Here is a 16,159-nt window from a genome sequence, read left to right on the forward strand (position 1 = left end):
GGGGCCTATTTTTGTTTTCCGTCTGAGACATCCAGCTTCCCTGAAGGAGTCCTCTGGCTTATAGGACCTCTATAGAGGGTTTTGTTCCTGCAAAAATCGTTTTTAAGGGCAGGTAGGAGCCACAGCAGAGCTGTGGCAGTGTGTTTGACTGTTTGTTAACAGGTTTAATGTTATTCTAATTCGTTTTTGGGCCTGAGGGGTTAATCATCCATTTGCAAGTGGGTGCAATGCTGTTTTAGTCCCTTATACACACTGTAAAAATTTCGTATAGTTTACTACTTTTTCTTCTGTTATGTGTGATCAGTCCACGGGTCATCATTACTTCTGGGATATAACTCCTCCCCAACAGGAAATGCAAGAGGATTCACCCAGCAGAGCTGCATACAGCTCCTCCCCTCTACGTCAGTCCCAGTCATTCTCTTGCACCCAACGACTAGATAGGATGTGTGAGAGGACTATGGTGATTATACTTAGTTTTCATGACTTCAATCAAAAGTTTGTTATTTTACAATAGCACCGGAGCGTGTTATTACTTCTCTGGCAGAGTTTGAGGAAGAATCTACCAGAGTTTTTTTACTATGATTTTAACCGGAGTAGTTAAGATCATATTGCTGTTCTCGGCCATCTGAGGGAGGTAAAAGCTTCAGATCAGGGGACAGCGGGCAGATGAATCTGCATTGAGGTATGTAGCAGTTTTTATTTTCTGAATGGAATTGATGAGAAAATCCTGCCATACCGTTATAATGACATGTATGTATACACTTCAGTATTCTGGGGATGGTATTTCACCGGAACTACTCTGTTAAAAGTCATTAATCGTTTTAATAAGTATTTATCATGTTAAACGTTTTTGCTGGAATGTAGAATCGTTTACATTTCTGAGGTACTGAGTGAATAAATATTTGGGCATTATTTTCCACTTGGCAGTTGTTTGTTTTAATTGTGACAGTTTCGTTTCTCTTCACTGCTGTGTGTGAGGGGGAGGGGCCGTTTTTGGCGCTCTTTGCTACGCATCAAAAATTTCCAGTCAGTTACTCTTATATTTCCTGCATGATCCGGTTCATCTCTGACAGATCTCAGGGGTCTTCAAACTTCTTTGGAGGGAGGTAGATTCTCTCAGCAGAGCTGTGAGACTTTTATATTGACTGTGAATAAAAACGTTGCTCTGTAATTTTTATGTCAAATTTAATTATTGTTATTTTACTAATGGGAACAAACCTTTGCTAAAAGTTGTGTTGTTTTAAAGTTTGATGCTATAACTGTTTTTTCAGTTCATTATTTCAACTGTCATTTAATCGTTTAGTACCTCTTTGAGGCACAGTACGTTTTTGCTAAAAAAGATTATAACCAAGTTGCAAGTTTATTGCTAGTGTGTTAAACATGTCTGACTCAGAGGAAGATATCTGTGTCATTTGTTCCAATGCCAAGGTGGAGCCCAATAGAAATTTATGTACTAACTGTATTGATGCTACTTTAAATAAAAGTCAATCTGTACAATTTGAACAAATTTCACCAAACAGCGAGGGGAGAGTTATGCCGACTAACTCGCCTCACGCGGCAGTACCTGCATCTCCCGCCCGGGAGGTGCGTGATATTATGGCGCCTAGTACATCTGGGCGGCCATTACAGATAACATTACAAGATATGGCTACTGTTATGACTGAAGTTTTGTCTAAATTACCAGAACTAAGAGGCAAGCGTGATCACTCTGGGGTGAGAACAGAGTGCGCTGACAATACTAGGGCCATGTCTGATACTGCGTCACAGCTTGCAGAGAGGACGGAGAGCTTCATTCTGTGGGTGACGGTTCTGATCCAAACAGATTGGATTCAGATATTTCAAATTTTAAATTTAAATTGGAGAACCTCCGTGTATTACTAGGGGAGGTTTTAGCAGCTCTCAATGATTGTAGCACCGTTGCAATACCAGAGAAATTGTGTAGGTTGGATAAATACTTTGCGGTACCGGCGAGTACTGACGTTTTTCCTATACCTAAGAGACTAACTGAAATTGTTACTAAGGAGTGGGATAGACCCGGTGTGCCGTTCTCACCCCCTCCAATATTTAGAAGGATGTTTCCAATAGACGCCACCACACGGGACTTATGGCAAACGGTCCCTAAGGTGGAGGGAGCAGTTTCTACTTTAGCTAAGCGTACCACTATCCCGGTGGAGGATAGCTGTGCTTTTTCAGATCCAATGGATAAAAAATTAGAGGGTTACCTTAAGAAAATGTTTGTTCAACAAGGTTTTATATTGCAACCCCTTGCATGTATCGCGCCGATTACGGCTGCGGCAGCATTTTGGATTGAGTCTCTGGAAGAGAACCTTAGTTCATCTACGCTAGACGACATTACGGACAGGCTTAGAGTCCTTAAACTAGCTAATTCATTCATTTCGGAGGCCGTAGTACATTTAACCAAACTTACGGCTAAGAACTCAGGATTCGCCATCCAGGCACGTAGGGCGCTGTGGCTAAAATCCTGGTCAGCTGATGTTACTTCTAAGTCCAAATTACTTAATATACCTTTCAAGGGGCAGTCTTTATTTGGGCCCGGTTTGAAAGAAATTATCGCTGACATTACAGGAGGTAAGGGCCACGCCCTACCTCAAGACAAAGCCAAAGCTAAGGCTAGACAGTCTAATTTTCGTCCCTTTCGGAATTTCAAAACAGGAGCAGCATCAACCTCCACTGCACCAAAACAGGAGGGAGCTGTTGCTCGTTACAGGCAAGGCTGGAAACCTAACCAGTCCTGGAACAAGGGCAAGCAGGCCAGGAAACCTGCTGCTGCCCCAAAGACAGCATGAACCGAGAGCCCCCGATCCGGGACCGGATCTAGTGGGGGGCAGACTTTCTCTCTTCGCCCAGGCCTGGGCAAGAGATGTTCAGGATCCCTGGGCGCTAGAGATCATATCTCAGGGATACCTTCTAGACTTCAAATTATCTCCCCCAAGAGGGAGATTTCATCTGTCAAGGTTGTCAACAAACCAGATAAAGAAAGAAGCGTTTCTACGCTGTGTACAAGATCTGTTATTAATGGGAGTGATCCATCCGGTTCCGCGGTCGGAACAAGGACAAGGGTTCTACTCAAACCTGTTTGTGGTTCCCAAAAAAGAGGGAACTTTCAGGCCAATCTTAGATTTAAAGATTCTAAACAAATTCCTAAGAGTTCCATCGTTCAAAATGGAAACTATTCGGACAATCTTACCCATGATCCAAAAGGGTCAGTACATGACCACAGTGGATTTAAAAGATGCTTACCTTCACATACCGATTCACAAAGATCATCACCGGTATCTAAGGTTTGCCTTCTTAGACAGGCACTACCAGTTTGTAGCTCTTCCATTCGGACTGGCTACGGCTCCAAGAATCTTCACAAAGGTTCTGGGTGCCCTTCTGGCGGTACTAAGACCGCGAGGGATTTCGGTAGCTCCGTACCTAGACGACATTCTAATACAAGCTTCAAGCTTTCAAACTGCCAAGTCTCATACAGAGTTAGTTCTGGCATTTCTAAGGTCGCATGGATGGAAAGTGAACGAAAAGAAGAGTTCTCTTTTTCCTCTCACAAGAGTTCCATTCTTGGGGACTCTTATAGATTCTGTAGAAATGAAGATTTACCTGACAGAAGACAGGTTAACAAAGCTTCAAAATGCATGCCGTGTCCTTCATTCCATTCAACACCCGTCAGTAGCTCAATGCATGGAGGTGATCGGCTTAATGGTAGCGGCAATGGACATAGTACCTTTTGCACGCCTACATCTCAGACCGCTGCAATTGTGCATGCTAAGTCAGTGGAATGGGGATTACTCAGATTTGTCCCCTACTCTGAATCTGAATCAAGAGACCAGAAATTCTCTTCTATGGTGGCTTTATCGGCCACACCTGTCCAGGGGGATGCCATTCAGCAGGCCAGACTGGACAATTGTAACAACAGACGCCAGCCTACTAGGTTGGGGCGCTGTCTGGAATTCTCTGAAGGCTCAGGGACTATGGAATCAGGAGGAGAGTCTCCTTCCAATAAACATTCTGGAATTGAGAGCAGTTCTCAATGCCCTTCTGGCTTGGCCTCAATTAACAACTCGGGGGTTCATCAGGTTTCAGTCGGACAACATCACGACTGTAGCTTACATCAACCATCAGGGAGGGACAAGAAGCTCCCTAGCAATGATGGAAGTATCAAAGATAATTCGCTGGGCAGAGTCTCACTCTTGCCACCTGTCAGCAATCCACATCCCGGGAGTGGAGAACTGGGAGGCGGATTTCTTGAGTCGCCAGACTTTTCATCCGGGGGAGTGGGAACTTCATCCGGAGGTCTTTGCCCAAATACTTCGACGTTGGGGCAAACCAGAGATAGATCTCATGGCGTCTCGCCAGAACGCCAAACTTCCTCACTACGGGTCCAGATCCAGGGATCCGGGAGCGGTTCTGATAGATGCTTTGACAGCACCTTGGAACTTCGGGATGGCTTATGTGTTTCCACCCTTCCCGCTGCTTCCTCGATTGATTGCCAAAATCAAACAGGAGAGAGCATCAGTGATTCTAATAGCGCCTGCATGGCCACGCAGGACTTGGTATGCAGATCTAGTGGACATGTCATCCTGTCCGCCTTGGTCTCTACCTCTAAGACAGGACCTTCTGATACAGGGTCCATTCAAACATCAAAATCTAACTTCTCTGAAGCTGACTGCTTGGAAATTGAACGCTTGATTTTATCAAAACGTGGTTTTTCTGAGTCGGTTATTGATACCCTGATACAGGCTAGGAAGCCTGTTACCAGAAGGATTTACCATAAAATATGGCGTAAATACCTATACTGGTGCGAATCCAAAGGTTACTCCTGGAGTAAGGTTAGGATCCCTAGGATATTGTCCTTTCTACAAGAAGGTTTAGAAAAGGGTTTATCAGCTAGTTCATTAAAGGGACAGATTTCAGCTCTGTCCATCTTGTTACACAGGCGTCTGTCAGAAAATCCAGACGTCCAGGCCTTTTGTCAGGCTTTAGCTAGGATCAAGCCTGTGTTTAAAGCTGTTGCTCCGCCATGGAGTTTAAACTTAGTTCTTAACGTTTTACAGGGTGTTCCGTTTGAACCCCTTCATTCCATTGATATAAAATTGTTATCTTGGAAAGTTCTGTTTTTAATGGCTATTTCCTCGGCTCGAAGAGTCTCTGAGTTATCAGCCTTACATTGTGATTCTCCTTATCTGATTTTTCACTCAGACAAGGTAGTTCTGCGTACTAAACCTGGGTTCTTACCTAAGGTAGTCACTAACAGGAATATCAATCAAGAGATTGTTGTTCCATCCTTGTGTCCAAATCCTTCTTCAAAGAAGGAACGTCTTCTACACAATCTGGATGTAGTTCGTGCCCTCAAGTTCTACTTGCAGGCAACTAAAGATTTTCGCCAAACTTCTTCCCTGTTTGTCGTTTATTCTGGACAGAGGAGAGGTCAAAAAGCTTCTGCTACCTCTCTCTCCTTTTGGCTTTGTAGCATAATACGTTTAGCCTATGAGACTGCTGGAAAGCAGCCTCCTGAAAGAATTACAGCTCACTCCACTAGAGCTGTGGCTTCCACTTGGGCCTTTAAGAATGAGGCCTCTGTTGAACAGATTTGCAAGGCTGCAACTTGGTCTTCGCTTCATACTTTTTCCAAATTTTACAAATTTGACACTTTTGCTTCTTCGGAGGCTATTTTTGGGAGAAAGGTTCTTCAGGCAGTGGTTCCTTCTGTATAATGAGCCTGCCTATCCCTCCCGTCATCCGTGTACTTTTGCTTTGGTATTGGTATCCCAGAAGTAATGATGACCCGTGGACTGATCACACATAACAGAAGAAAACATAATTTATGCTTACCTGATAAATTCTTTTCTTCTGTTGTGTGATCAGTCCACGGCCCGCCCTGTTTTAAGGCAGGTAAATATCTTTTAAATTATACTCCAGTCACCACTTCACCCTTGGTTACTCCTTTCTCGTTGATTCTTGGTCGAATGACTGGGACTGACGTAGAGGGGAGGAGCTGTATGCAGCTCTGCTGGGTGAATCCTCTTGCATTTCCTGTTGGGGAGGAGTTATATCCCAGAAGTAATGATGACCCGTGGACTGATCACACAACAGAAGAAAAGAATTTATCAGGTAAGCATAAATTATGTTTTTTCACTGTTTTGCAGTTTATGTGGTAGTTTTTTTCTCTTAAAGGCACAGTACCATTTTTTATTATTGCTTTTTTCACATTTATTAAAGTGTTTTCCAAGCTTGCTGGTCTCATTACTAGTCTATTAAACATGTCTGACATAGAGGAAACTCCTTGTTCGTTATGTTTAGAAGCCATTGTGGAACCCCCTCTTAGAATGTGTACCAAATGCACTGACCTTTCTATAAGTTTTAAAGATTTATCACCTGAGGTTTCTGAGACTGACAAAAGGGATGTTATGCCATCTAGCTCTCCCCACGTGTCAGAACCGTGTCAGTACATGCTGATGATTTAACGTTAATTAATGCACCTATTTCTATAGAAGAATTGAGAAAAGCTATAGACAATCTTAAGCTGAACAAAGCGGCAGGTCCGGATGGGCCGCCAGCAGAGCTCTATAAATGTCTTGGTGAAGATTTATTTCCAATTCTGGAAAAGTTGTTTAATCACTATTTCGCGTCGGATGACGCTATCTTGAGCTTTTTCTCCGCAGCTAATATTTCACTTGTACTAAAGAAAGGTAAAAATGTGGAAGACCCAGCCTCCTATAGGCCAATCTCTGTGCTTAATTCAGATTACAAGATTTTAATGGCCATTATTTCTTTTAGGCTCTCTACATGTCTTCATAAAATTATTCACCCTGATCAGACAGGATTTATGGTCGCTAGAAACTCCACAAAAAACATTCGTAAACTTATACATTTTTTGGATTATGCGTGGAACATAGATCAAAATAGTAAGAAACTCCTGTTGCGAGATGTAGCTATTTTATCGCTGGATGCAGTCAAAGCATTTGACTCAATTGTGTGGCAGTATCTATTCAGGGCTTTAGACAACTTTGGGTTTAAAGGCAAGTTTACACAATTCATATCTAGACTTTATTCAAAACCAGTATCTTTTTTGCTTATTAATGGATTCTTATCTCCTAAGATAATACTACAGAGAGGCACCAACATTGCGCTTGAGCCGTCTCAGAGACATATTGATAGGAGTTCATCTTGGCCCCCAGAAACTCAAAACGCTATTATATGCTGATGACGTATTGATTTTTTTAGCCAATTTTCAACAATCTATACCGGTTATTTTACAGGCTCTTGACGAATTTAGCTCTTTTTCAGGGTACAGGATTAATTTAGAAAAAAGCAAATTAATGTGCGTAGGTAATACTTCTTTAGTTGTACCCAATATACCGTTTAAAGTAGTGGATACTATTAAGTACCTGGGTCTAGTTCTTCATAAAAATCCCACTCAATGGTATAAATCTAATTTTGAATCGCTATTTCAAAAAATTGAAAGAGATCTTCAGCTATGGGCTGCATTCCCGCTGTCAGTCACGGCCAAGATTAACTTAATAAAATCTATTATATTCCCCCGTCTTCTTTATCTTCTCCAGAATCTTCCACTATTTATTCTAAATAAAGACTTAAAGAAGATTTATACGCAGTTTTCCAGATTTATCTGGAATAATAAAAAACCTTGTATATCGCTTCTTAGACTAATGCAAAAGTGTGAATCAGCTGGCTTGGCCCTTCCCAATCTTATATTATACAACCTGGTGGCGATGGTTAAAATAGCGGTAGACTGGCTTGCGGGAACCAATATTGTCTCATCAGAAGATTTAGAAAATTATTTAATTACGCCATTTTCTTTAAAGGCCATTCTGCATTCCCCGATACATAAGCTACCTCAGAATGTCAGTGAACTTTTTTCAATCAAAAATATAATTATTGCTTGGCAAAAGTTTTGTACATGTTTAGATATAGATTTTACATTTTCCTTAAGAAAATCTTTATACAACAAGGTTTTATTCTCCAGCCTCTTGCATGCATTGCCCCAGTCACTGCTGCAGCGGCTTTCTGGTTCGAGTCTCTGGAGGAGGCTTTACAAGTAGAGACCCCGTTGGATGATATCCTTGACAGGCTTAAAGCTCTTAAGTTAGCCAATTCATTTATTTCTGACGCCGTTTTTCATTTAACCAAGCTAACGGCTAAAAATTCAGGTTTTGCCATTCAGGCACGTAGGGCGCTATGGCTTAAATCCTGGTCAGCTGATGTCACTTCAAAGTCTAAACTTCTCAAGATCCCCTTCAAAGGGCAGACCCTATTTGGGCCTGGACTGAAGGAGATCATTTCTGATATTACTGGAGGAAAAGGCCACGCCCTTCCCCAGGATAGGTCCATCAAGTTAAGGACCAAACAGACTAATTTTCGTTCCTTTTCGAAACTTCAAGAGTGGCGCGGCTTCATTTTCCTCTTCTACAAAACAAGAGGGAAATTTTGCCCAGTCCAAGCCAGTCTGGAGACCTAACCAGGCTTGGAACAAGGGGAAACAGGATAAAAAGCCTGCTGCTGCCTCTAAGACAGCATGAAGGAATAGCCCCCGATCCGGGACCGGATCTAGTGGGGGGCAGACTTTCTCTCTTTGCCCAGGCTTGGGCAAGAGATGTCCAGGATCCCTGGACTCTGGAGATTGTTTCCCAGGGATATCTTCTGGATTTCAAAGCTTCATCTCCTAAGGGGAGATTTCATCTCTCACAATTATCTGCAAACCAGATAAAGAGAGAGGCATTCTTACATTGCGTTCAAGACCTGCTAGTTATGGGAGTGATCCACCCAGTTCCAAAGGAGGAACAGGGGCAGGGCTTCTATTCAAATCTGTTTATAGTTCCCAAGAAAGACCAATCTTGGATCTCAAGATCCTAAACAAATTTCTCAGGGTCCCATCCTTCAAGATGGAGACTATTCGAACCATCCTACCTATGATCCAGGAGGGTCAATATATGACTACCGTGGATTTAAAGAATGCTTATCTACATATTCCGATACACAGGGATCATCATCAGTTTCTCAGGTTCACCTTCCTAGACAGGCATTACCAGTTTGTGGCTCTTCCCTTCGGGTTAGCCACAGCACCAAGAATCTTTACGAAGGTTCTAGGGTCCCTTATGGCAGTTCTAAGACCGCGGGGTATAGCAGTAGCCCCTTACCTAGCCGACATCCTGATACAGGCGTCAACTTTTCAAATCGCCAGGTCCCATACGGACATTGTTCTGGAATTCCTAAGGTCTCACGGGTGGAAGGTGAATGAAGGAAAGAGTTCTCTCTCACCTGTCACAAGAGTTTTCTTCCTAGGAACTCTGATAGATTCAGTAGAAATTAAGATTTATCTGACAGAGGTCAGGTAGTCAAAACTTCTAACTTCCTGCCGTGCTCTTTATTCCATTTCTCGTCCGTCAGTGGCTCAGTGTATGGAGGTAATCGGATTAATGGTAGCGGCAATGGACATAGTTCCGTTTGCCCGCCTACATCTCAGACCACTGCAACTTTGACATGCTCAATCAGTGGAATGGGGATTACACAGATGTGTCCTCTCTACTAAATCTGGATCAAGAGACCAGGGATTCTCTTCTCTGGTGGCTATCTCGGGTCCATCTGTCCAAGGGAATGAGTTTCCGCAGGCCAGAATGGACTATAGTAATGACAGATGCCAGCCTTCTGGGCTGGGGTGCAGTCTGAAACTCCCTGAAGGCTCAGGGTTCGTGGACTCAGGAGGAGGCCCTCCTTCCGATAAACATTCTGGAACTAAGAGCGATATTCAATGCTTTTCAGGCTCGGCCTCAGCTAGCTGCGGTCAGGTTCATCAGATTTCAGTCGGACAACATCACGACTGTAGCCTATATCAACCATCAGGGGGAACAAGGAGCCCCCTGGCAATGTTGGAGGTTTCAAAGATAATTCTATGGGCAGAGGTTCACTCTTGCCATCTCTCAGCTATCCATATCCCAGGAGTAGAGAACTGGGAGGCGGATTTTCTAAGTCGGCAGACTTTTCACCCGGGGGAGTGGGAGCTCCATCCGGAGGTATTTGCCCAGTTGATCCAACTTTGGGGCAAACCAGAACTGGATCTCATGGCATCTCGTCAGAATGCCAAGCTTCCTTGTTATGGGTCCAGGTCCAGGGATCCCAAGGCAGCGCTGATAGATGCTCTAGCAGCGCCCTGGTCCTTCAGCCTGGCTTTTGTGTTTCCACCGTTTCCTCTGCTCCCTCGTCTGATTGCCAAGATCAAGCAGGAGAGAGCTTCAGTGATCTTGATAGCACCTACGGGGCCACGCAGGACTTGGTATGCAGATCTGGTGGACATGTCATCCTTTCCACCATGGACTCTGCCGTTAAGGCAGGACCTTCTACTTCAAGGTCCCTTCAAACATCCAAATCTAATTTCTCTACGTCTGACTGCTTGGAGATTGTACGCTTGATTCTATCAAAGCGTGGTTTTTCCGAATCGGTCATTGATACCTTAATTCAGGCTTGAAAGCCTGTCACCAGGAAAATCTATCATAAGATATGGTGTAAATATCCACATATTTCCTGGGGCCTCATATCTATGCTGGAGTGGATGTACAGGAAAATACCCCCTTGTTCAATGTCTGGTGGTATGTTCTAAAGACACCAAAGTTTATCATTAGAAGTATGTTGCATAAGTTAATGCAATTATTCCTTACTGTTATTATCAATGACTTTTAATTTGGACTTCTAAGTATTATCAATTGCTTTGTTTATGCACTTTATTTATCCCCTTCGCTATTGGGAATTTCAGAGAAAAACTTGCACAAAATACTGGAGAATTTTTAGCATTTTTGCTATCACTCCATTTAAACAGAAGCAGAGTCTTGTTGTTGTTTTTTTTTATTTACCTATCAAAACTATATTTTTTTTAAGTAGACAACCAAATGTATTGATCTAGCCCATTTTGGTATATTTCATGCCACCATTTTGTGGCCAACTGTGATCATATAAAACAAATCCTTCACTTTTTCACAAACTTTGGGTTTCTACATACCTCTGGTGCAGTCAAAACACAAATGGTTGTAAAAGCTTCTTCAGGATCCTTTTTGTTGCTGAAAGCCCACAAACGGCAAACTTGACAACCTAAACAGCTTGGGCTTCCAACATCATAGATGTAGAGCTATGTTATGCAGTATGATGGGCTATGTACCGCAAGACATAGATCTATGTCCATTTTGGGTAAAGGGGTTAATAAAATGTTTATTATAATGCATGAATTCCTGAAACCTCCACTAATGATCTTGGTGTAAGAATATAACTGATCTATGTCACCCTGTCACATTGTATTGCACGTTAGAGCTTATACATGCTTCTGTCAATTTACTGAGTTCCCATTTATAGGGAAAAACATGAGCATACCAATTTCTAAATAAAAGGAGAAGTGAATTATATTTGTTAACCTCACTGAAGTTTTTGGTTTATTTTCCTTAGCTCCTGCATTAGATGTGGATTGGCAGAACAATACTACATTTGCGTCTTGTAGTACCGACATGTGTATTCATGTTTGTAGACTTGGCTGTGATCGTCCTGTCAAAACCTTTCAAGGCCATACAGTAAGTCACTACTTTTAATTTATTTGATGTTACTTGGGTTATATAAAGGTTTGCCAACTCTTATCCATAAAAATTCTGGACAACTAGTTGGTGTCTGGGAGAAGCAGATGGGGTATTGACCAGACAGCATATTACACCCTACAGCCATGTATCCTATGCCCACCCTATTGTCCTTTTCAGTTATGTACTCACAGATGTTACTGGACAGTTGGTTGAAATACTGGACTGCCCAGTTTAATACCAAGCACCTAACTACCCTAATTATAAAGTATTTTAACTGGGGAGAAATTACAACACCACAGAAAGAAACAGAAAGCACTAAAGGCAGTGAAAATTCACCATGCTGAATGGGTGAAATCAGACCTCTGTTTAATTAAATAAATGTGCCCCAATTGCCCCCCAAATAAAGAGTACAGTAGTTCAATGTGCATATATATTTCTTTTTTGCTGCCCAATGCTGCGCGGATGCCCCCTGCTTTGCACTAGGTGGTTTGCCGTGTCTCACAACATGAAAACGAAGCTCCCGTTGGAGCCTATGGAAGCTTTTTCTCATAAGCGCAAGGCTTCCAGGCAATGCAAACGCGAGGTTGGGTTTGAATTGTGCCTAACCTGTAATACCAGCGCACATATATTGCGCTCTCCAAAAGCGCAGTATTGTGCTCCACTCGTAATCTAGGCCATAGATAGATAGATAGATAGATAGATAGATAGATAGATAGATAGATAGATAGATAGATGATATGTGTTTTTGAGAAAAAGACTGTTAGTGGGTGACTCTATTTTGAGGAATGTGTATTTAGGTGAAAGTAAAGGAGAAACAAGGGAGGTTAGATGTCTTCCAGGAGCTACTGCTCACAGGGATAAGAATCGTATTTTGAGAATTGTTAAGGCAGCAGGAAAGGGAAGTGAGTTAGATGTGATTGTTCATTTAGGAACAAATGATCTGGCTAGTAATCATGTTGCTGCTGTTCAGAAAGAGTTTTGTGACCTAGGTAATCATTTAGAGACTGTGGCATCAACTCTATCATTTTCTGCTATTTTACCTGTGTATGACCAGGAAGCAGGAAAGATGGAGCGGATAACAACATTTAATTCTTGGTTAGATAAGTGGTGCAGGGAACGAGGATTTGGTTTTATTGGCCATTATAGCTCTGTTTGGAAAGATACTAGGTTATTTAGGAGAGATGGCTTGCATTTGGATGCTAAAGGAACAGAGTATCTGGGAGAGGAGTTCAAATACTTTATTAGAAATCATTTAAACTAATAAAGGGGGGTAGCATTAATATATCCACCTGCCCCCCACAGCATGCCAAAACTGTTAGTCCAAGTAACAATTCTAGAAATTCTAGTAGAAAAATTCTTCGTGCCATGAGCACAAATGCTTGCAGCTTAGGAAATAAATTGCCTGAACTCATTTCAATAATGACTAGGGACAACTTGGATTTAGTAGCTATAACAGAAACATGGTACAATGATTTGCATGACTGGGACATAGTCATACCTGGATACAGGTTATTTAAAAAGAACAGAGTAGGAAATAAAGGTGGAGGAGTTGCTTTGTATGTAAATGAAAATATAAAGGTTACTGAAATTGTAGGAACAAATGATGAGGTGGAAAGTATTTGGGTGACTTTGGAAATTGGAGATAAAAATGTTTTTAGAATAGGGGTTGTATATAGGCCTCCATTGCAGGATGAAAAACTGGACAATCTGTTATTAGATGAAATAACCAAAATGACCATGAAGGGTAAGGTTATAGTACTGGGGGACTTTAATTTGCCAGATATAGACTGGAAGATTCCTTCTGCTAGATCGGCTAGAAGCAGGTATATTCTTGAATCTCTGCTAGGGGAATCACTTGAACAATTAGTCAAGGAACCAACTCGTAAGGAAGCTATATTAGATCTAATACTTACAAACAGTGATACAGTTTCAGATGTGTCTGTAGGTGAGAACTTAGGATCCAGTGATCATCAATCTGTTTGGTTTAGTATTCATGTTCAGGAACTGTCCACCCAGACTAAAACAAAAGTTTTAGACTTTAGGACGGCAGATTTTTCATTAATGGGAGAATACCTAAAAAACTATTTAAAGGGGAAAACTCTTATTACAGGGGTTCAAGAACAGTGGGAATTTGTGAAAGGTGCCATTTTAGATGCAACCGCACACTGTATTAGACATGTCTGTAAAAGTAAAAGAAAGCGGAAACCAATTTGGTTTTCCAAAGAAGTAGCACATGCTGTAAAGACAAAAAAGATAGCTTATAAAAATTACAGACACACACAAGCAGATGATGATATGAAAATATGGAGACTCCAACAAAAAAAGACTAAGCAGTTAATTAGGAAGGTTAAAGCTCATGCAGAAGAGAAGATAACACAGTCAGTAAAACATGGGGACAAAACATTCTTTAGATATATCAGTGAAAGAAGAAAAAATAAGGTAGGAATAGTAAAATTGAAATCAGTTGATGGTAGAATAATAGGAGATAAGCAGATTGCAGACTGTCTCAATGATTACTTCTGTTCTGTTTTCACTAAAGATTGTGAAGATACAATGTCTACATTAAGGGATGCTAAGCAAAATAGAAACAAGCTTAACAGTAATCTTTTTACAGAGGATGAGGTTTTGTTAGCATTATCAAAAATAAATGTTACAAAGGCAGTGGGTCCTGATAATATTCATCCAAGGGTTTTAAAAGAACTTCGATCAGTGCTAACTGTCCCATTAACTGATCTGTTTAATCAGTCACTATTAACAGGAGCTGTCCCAGATGATTGGAAAATAGCAAATGTAATACCTCTTCATAAAAAGGGCAGTAGAGAAGAATCTGGCAACTACAGGCCAGTTAGTTTAACTTCAGTAGTAGGGAAATTAATGGAAAGCCTCTTAAAAGAAAGAATTATGACTTACATAAAGACAAACAATTTAGAGGACCAAAATCAGCATGGTTTTACTTCAGGGAGATCATGTCAGACTAATCTAATTGACTTCTTTGATTATGTAACAAAAGTATTAGACAAGGGAGGAGCAGTTGATATAGCATATCTAGATTTCAGCAAAGCATTTGACACCGTCCCACACAATAAACTTATTCACAAACTATATCTCCTTGGTCTAGATTCAAAAATTGTGAACTGGGTGGAATGCTGGCTTAAGGACAGAAAACAAAGTGTCTTAGTAAATGGAGTTCATTCAGCAGAGGGGGCTGTTACTAGTGGTGTTCCTCAGGGGTCAGTTCTTGGGCCTGTTTTGTTTAAAATATTTATCTGCGATATCAGCAAAGGGCTACAGGGGAAAGTATGTCTCTTTGCAGATGATACAAAAATTTGCAACAGAGTGGATGTTCCAGGGGGGGTAGACAAAATGAGAAGTGATATACAACAATTGGAGGATTGGACAAACAACTGGGATCTAAAGTTTAACACAGCAAAGTGTAAAATAATGCATTTAGGGAAGAAAAATCCAAATGTTAATTACAGACTCAATGACACTTTACTGACTGTTACAGACGAGGAACAGGACTTGGGAATTATTATTTCAGATGATTTAAAACTTAGTAAACAATGTAGTAATGCAGCAAGTAAGGCTAGCAGAATGCTTGGATGTATTGGTAGAGGTATTTGCAGCAGAAATAGTAAGGTTCTTATGCCACTTTATAGATCATTAGTTAGGCCTCATCTTGAGTATTGTGTGCAGTTCTGGAGGCCATATCTTCAGAAGGATATTAACAAACTTGAATCTGTGCAAAGGAGGGCTACCAAAATGGTACATGGTCTAAAAAATAAAACTTACCAGGACAGGCTCAATGACCTAAATATGTATAGCTTAGAGGAGAGAAGGGAAAGAGGTGATATGATAGCAACTTTCAAGTACATTAAAGGGTTTAGTAAAACTGATTCTGTGGGTATTTTACATAAAATGGAAAATTCAAGAACAAGGGGTCATGAGCTCAAGCTAAAGGGTAGTAGATTCAGAAGTAATTTGAGGAAGCACTTCTTTACAGAAAGAGTGATTGATTTATGGAATAAACTTCCTCAAGAGGTAGTAGCAACAAACACTGTGGGGGACTTTAAAAATGCATGGGACAAGCATAGGGCTATCCTACGAACTAGATAAGTTTATACTATTAGGTAAGGTCGGGCAGACTTGCTGGGCCTATGGCTCTTATCTGCCGTCAATATCTATGTTTCTATGTTTCTATGTTTAACACATTGCACTACATTTAAAAGTGTGTTGCATTTTTGAATGTTGATGCAGTTGCCCTTCAAAGCATAAAATATGTAATACAATAGTTTGACTTTTTTTTTATTTGTGTTTAGAATGAGGTCAATGCGATAAAATGGGACCCTTCAGGGATGCTTCTAGCTTCATGTTCAGATGACATGACATTGAAGGTAAACTGAACTCACAATAATGACCAATTGTAATGCAATTGGGACAAGCTAATGCATAGAGGACAAAATAAGTATTGATGAATAATACTGAAATCAATAAAATATTATAAAATGTTGCTTTCATATACATGAAATATGTATAATACATTTGATTAAGTAAGGCATGAAAAGCTAGCT

The 16,159-nt window shown here is 41.1% G+C and overlaps 1 protein-coding gene across 1 annotated transcript in view; it reads left to right on the plus strand.

Moving 5' to 3' along the window:
- Positions 1–16,159, plus strand: part of TBL1X (transducin beta like 1 X-linked) — a 597,792-nt gene that overhangs the window by 558,014 nt on the left and 23,619 nt on the right. Inside the window, exons 12-13 of the mRNA XM_053706454.1 lie at positions 11,464–11,585; positions 15,908–15,982. Coding sequence (XP_053562429.1) covers positions 11,464–11,585; positions 15,908–15,982 — 197 coding nt within the window. The remainder of the gene's footprint in view (positions 1–11,463; positions 11,586–15,907; positions 15,983–16,159) is intronic.

This window comes from Bombina bombina, chromosome 3 (genome assembly GCF_027579735.1).
Source record: "Bombina bombina isolate aBomBom1 chromosome 3, aBomBom1.pri, whole genome shotgun sequence".
In the NCBI taxonomy this organism is placed as follows: Eukaryota; Metazoa; Chordata; class Amphibia; order Anura; family Bombinatoridae; genus Bombina; species Bombina bombina.